At 38.1% G+C, this 6,000-nt stretch overlaps 1 protein-coding gene across 1 annotated transcript in view; it reads left to right on the plus strand.

The window, feature by feature from the left end:
* Positions 1–2,838, plus strand: part of LOC121737796 (outer dynein arm protein 1-like) — a 28,501-nt gene extending 25,663 nt beyond the window's left edge. Inside the window, exons 10-12 of the mRNA XM_042129492.1 lie at positions 104–236; positions 1,265–1,392; positions 2,501–2,838. Of these exons, the coding sequence (XP_041985426.1) occupies positions 104–236; positions 1,265–1,392; positions 2,501–2,690 (451 nt within the window). The 3' untranslated portion in view covers positions 2,691–2,838. The remainder of the gene's footprint in view (positions 1–103; positions 237–1,264; positions 1,393–2,500) is intronic.
* Positions 2,839–6,000: the final 3,162 nt, after the last annotated feature.

Here is a 6,000-nt window from a genome sequence, read left to right on the forward strand (position 1 = left end):
CAATAACGGCTCAACCGATTTTTACGAAATTTGCTTATGGAGATACCTACTTTTAGTTGCCGGTTGTACGTTTTTTTTTTAATCCGTTTTCTGCACTCACCAGGATGTTGGACTGCCCCCTGGAGCCGTTCCAGCCGCAGCTCGGTGACAAGGGTCCGGGGCTGAACAACATGGGGCTGACCTTCCACCTGCTCACCCAGAGGATCAGGGAATATGTGGAGATGGTGTATTATATCGTGAGAGAATAATCGTCTAGTAGAATTTGTAGAGGTTAAATTTATGATAAAGGTTTTGAAAATATTGAACAGATATGTCTAAAAGGTGAATGATGTATGTATAATATGTATGTTTTTATGTTTGTGTTCGCATATCTCTGGAACTACAAGTCCGATTTAAGTAATCATTTTTCGTTGTACCAGATATTGTTAAACTTAGGAAATACTGCAAATTTCGTCAAAATCGGTTCAGTAGTTTTTAAGATAGGGGAATTTTAATTCTCATTTACGTACAATTTTGAAGTTTGATTTCTTGGCAGATGGCGGACCTAAGTAATTTGGTCGCGTTAAGGTTGGGTTGCACCAACTAACTTTAACTATAACTGTAATTTTAACTTTAAAGCAAAATGTCAAATCTTTGGTTAAAGTTAAAAATGGACGCCATATTTAACCATAACCATAGAGCTCGACAAGGCTTTAATACACGTGGCGAAAAAAGGAACTAACGCTGTCATCATACAAAAACGCCATTTTTGACAGTTCTCCTTTACCAGCAGCGCCCCCGCCCACGTTCTTATAAAGCCTTGTCGGACCAGCAACGTCTTCTGTCAAATTCTGTGGTCAAAGTTAAGGTTAAAGTTAAATAACCCTTAACTATAACCATAACTTTGACCATAACTTTAACTTTAACCACGCCTCTGGTGCAACCCACCCTAAGTCAAACCCTTCTGACCGATCACAACGAACATTGAATTGATATAACTCAACCAAATGTCGTAGGTCCACCATTTGTGCCTAGCTATGAATCAATTTCTTCGATGGTACATCCATACTAATATTACAAATGCGAAAGTGTGTCTGTCTGTCTGTTACCTCTTCACGCCCAAACCGCTGAACCGATTTTGGTGAAATTTGGCATGGAGATACTTTGAGTCTCGGGAAAGGACATAGGATACTTTTTGTTCCGAAAAAATGTACAGTTCCCGCGTGATAAACGAGTTTTGGCGCAACGGAGTTGTGGGCGTCATCTAGTCTATTATAATCTTCAGGAGCGATCTTCCCGTCGCAGTGGTCTCAAGTCCTCCCGTCTCAAGAAGTACACCATCCACTCCGACTACCCCCAGCACCTGAGCGTCTCCACCATCGACAACCTAGTCGCTGCTAACCCCTGTCCGGCGTGAGTAACTAGACCCTTTAACCAAGACTTTTCCTTATCGCTTCTATGTATAATAATAATATCTATGGACGCTTCACACCACGTAAGTCTGGCCCCATGCTAAGTACCTAAAGGACTTGTGTTACAGGTACCAGACAACGGAAATATATTGAATACTTTTATACTATACATATATTTAAGATTTTTATTTTATCATACACATATTTAATACACATCCCGACCCAACATTGAAAACTTTTTTGTTCCGTCGGCGGGATTCAAACCCGCGACCCCCGGCTTGAGCCACCAACGCGCTCACCACTGAGCCACCGAGGTCGTCAATGGAATTGACATAAGAAGAATCAAACGTCAGCGTACATTTCCATACATTTTGATCGGCGATTCTATAAAGAAGCGATAAGGAAAAGTATTGGCTAAAGGGCCAGAGCACGGAATAAACCTAACTGGCACTACAAGCTCAATAACCTCCACAGAATAGTTGGTAGTGTCACTTGCAGATTCTGCGCGGAAAAAGACGACCTCGCCTTCTTCTTGACTGTCCTTTTGTACAACAGGCCAAGGTTTTACTCTCAATGATTTAAGCCAAGAGTAGATTCGACTCATAATAATATACATTTTCATAGGTCATTTACCTCTCTTTTCAAACTTGTAAACAATTGCTCTAAAACTTACCACCTATAGAGGTGGTAAGTTTTAGAGCAAATATAGATTTGAGAGTAAAACTCTTTAAAAACACGACCACCTAGCAGATACGGTGTCTCACAATTTTCCCAAACAATTCTCACCACTGCCATAAATAATATCATAAGACGACTTCTGTCGCTCAGTTGGTGGGCTGTTGGCAGCTCAAGCCGGGGGTCGTGGGTTCGAATCCCGCTGACGTAACAAAAAAGTTTTCAAAGTTCCTGGGTCATGGATGTGTATTAAATATGTGTATAATTATAATAAAAATCTTAAATATATGTATTATGTATAGTATAAAAATACTTATTAAATATATTTTCGTTGTCTGGTACTTAGCACGGGGCCAGACTGACGTGGTGTGAAGCGTCCATAGATATTATATTATAGTTATCAGAATTCCTCCTCCCATTCCTCTCTCTTTCAGCTGCATCGAAGCTCGCTGGTTTCTCCGCGTGACAGAACAGCTGGAGTCCCCCCTGGACGACTCCACAGCAGTAGCAGCGCTGCAAGAGTTGGCAGCTGATACCGCCTTCATACGCAGTGACAGGGTGCACCAACTGGCAGAGTGCAGATCGCCTCTCAGCCGCGCTATACTAGCGAGGCGGTATATGTAGATGACGACGATGATGACGCTACAGACACCAAGGTAACACCAAAGCAAACAAGAACTGATCATGATGAAGCAACTGTAGACTTATTTAATCATCATAAATAACAATAATTGGAACTACAAAAAAGTATATAAATTTGAAACTGATGTCGAACAAATAGTAGATTCTGATATTGCTAATAATATTTAAAAAGAACATCGGAATTGATGAAAACTGACCACAAAAAAGAAATAGAATAATAATAAAATGGAATATACAGATAGAATTTACCAAAGATTGTAGTCATTCCTGATACACCTGAATCCTGATAATATCATCAATGAATCGATACTTATAGTTATTTTCTGATCTTGCAGATGATGAAATAGTTGGTCCTAAAACTGCATACTGCAACAGAAAGAAAAATAGATAAAATTAAATATTTAACTGATAATGACTTAGAAATAGTAGATACTATGCTGACAAAATTTCTAAGAAATAAATAAATATATTATTTGATAATGGTGATATAAGTAATTAAGTAGTATCCTCTACCTACTTATTTTTCTGTTAATTAAACTAATTATTCTTTATCTTGTGTTTAAAGTTATTTTTAGAATTTGGATCAATAATTACCATCCTCGGCAGTCAGGTAAAACACACAAAGGTGCACTGGACGGATTAGTTTGAAAGCGGGTGCATATTTTTGGCTTATTTTTCTAATCTCTAATGGATACCTCGCTCAGAGCCACTGCAGTAAATTCTGTGTTTACTGCCAAAATGACTGATAGTCTCACCAAATAAAAACTACGTGTGGCACTCGGAGATTGCCGGGGTATTGCTATTGCATAACATGCATAGCATTTTTTATCAAATTATGCAACAATAATTCGCATACGTTTAATCGCACGTACACAAACGAAATCTGGCAACGTCACACCCCGAGTCACACCGTGCAGTCTGTCTAACTGAAACGACGTTAGACGAATGTTAGGGGTTCGTTACGGAATTTCTTGATTCGGTCGCCGTGCATAAAGCCCGTTAAAAGCTATGCAATAGCTTAAAAATCGGCCAAGTGCGAGACGGAGTTGTGCACGAATGGTTCCGTATTGGCAAATAACGTTGGGGTAACACTAACACCTGTGTCTATTACACTGACACTGATGGAGACGCTGTGGCAAGCTTCATAAAAAGAGCCACGGGGGTGTCAACCGAACACATAAAAGATAATAATATAAAAATGGCTATAAAAGACAGGAACGATAAAGTCCTAAGCCACATGGCGGGTAGATTCGACACAGAACGATACCTTTTTAACAACCTAGAAACTCCACCCAGCTTGAGTGACCCCTCTCCACCAACCCAATGTCACAACATCAAAAGGCAAAGGGTGGAGCAGCATAAAATCTAAGGAAATCGGAAAATGTCGGATCTACTGGCCGCCACACCGACTGGGACCTCACCGTTCAAAACATTAATATTATTATTATGCAATTTATAAAACAATAAATATATATTTATTTATTATATGTATAACATATTATACTCTATTCTATTAAATATATATATACACATATATATTTAAAAAAAAAAGTGTCCATAGCGTGATGGACCACAATTAATTAAAATTCATAATATTATTTCAATTATCCTTGGTGCGAAAAATGTAAATAATAAAATAACAAAAAAAGGATATGGACGAACAGTCCATAGACGGTCCCAATTTTATAATAAAAAAAAATAATAATAATAACGTTGGGGTAGTTCTTTTAGAAACTTAGAAGTTAAAAGTCAGATGTAATAATCCAAGAGGCAGCGATAGCGACAACTTTTGTCATTTTAAGTTTTAACTTTAAAGTAATCGCGACCGAAACTCCATAGTTCATAGTTGCTTCTTACCTCTATTATAGGAGTCATCTTTAGGCACTCTTTCAGCCTAAAGTTACCTTACAGTCTAGCTGTAGGCTCTTGGGTTAAACTCTTTCGGTACTGCTACTTTCACAGTGAACTCTATGTAAATGACACATACACACCCTAGTGTTATCGCTTAATTTTGTTACACCCTGCTTAAAGTATAGATCTTTTTATTAGAAAGACGCTCAATGAAGAAATCTTTTTCCAACAAAATACGAAAATAAGATGTTAAAAATAGAAGCAAATTAAATATTCTGCAAATCAACGTCTGAAGCTGAACAATTGTTCAAGTATTAACAGACTGACAATACACGAATAAATAACAATAAATTAACAAATAAACAGAACTACGTCGACGTAAAAGACCAGGGACGTAGCGTTTGTAAAAGGGTATTACGAACGTAATGTTGCTTAGGGCGGATTCGACCAAACTGGAGTAAAATTTTACTCGAGTATAACTGTCGCCTAATCTAAGAGTAAGCTGGTTTTGCGTTTTTCTAACTTCTAATCCAAGAATGAGGCAATTACACGGGAGTAAATATTTACACGGGCTATTTTGGTGGAGTAAATATTAAACTGAGAATAGTTGCACAACAGCAGACAACAGGGTGTCAACTGTCACGGTCGGTGTCATTGTGAACTATAATTGACATTTTATTTCATACTCTTTGAGTAACTTGGTAAAATGCAAACGATAATATCCTACAGTAAATTAAAGGAGTAAAATTATTCTCATGATAGTTATACTCGTGTAACTTCAAGTTTGGTCGAATCGGGCCTTAGTATAATATCGCAATGTATCTTAAAATGTCAAATCGACACATTTGCGCACAGGCATGGCTATACCACTTTTAATAGAGATTGTAGATTCAGGAAGTGTAGAGTTTGTTCTTTGTAAACAACTTTTAACAGCTTCAGTCGGTGATCGCCGAAAGATGAAAATGTTTTACCGGGATCGGTCTGTAACAGCGTAAGAATGAATCGACTTATATGGTTTTCTTTTTTATCCGACGTAAAAGACTTTTATACCTTATTTTCAGCTCCCTCAATAGGGAATATTAGGCAAAGGTCGGATCAGAGGGCGCTACTAGCACTTACAGTAAACAACCCGACCGAAATCCGACATGCTGCTCGAGTCATATCAGAATATAGAGAGAAATGTTGTTAAACGTCAAAAAAAACTTGTTGTGAAAACATTGCAGTAAATTTCTTGACGAGTTCGCAAATGTTTTACATCGAATTGCGACATCCTTTACACTGATACGTTGTGGCAATCATCTCAACTCAATTAAGCACTTCGGTTGTGGAATATTAAGTAACAAACTGACAAACACACGCCGCATACATTATAGCTGACCCCCGCCACTTCATACTATACTAGACACAACGGAAGACATGAGTGAATGAAGCGGATAACTAG

The sequence above is a fragment of the Aricia agestis genome, chromosome 21, assembly GCF_905147365.1.
Source record: "Aricia agestis chromosome 21, ilAriAges1.1, whole genome shotgun sequence".
Classification (NCBI taxonomy): domain Eukaryota; kingdom Metazoa; phylum Arthropoda; class Insecta; order Lepidoptera; family Lycaenidae; genus Aricia; species Aricia agestis.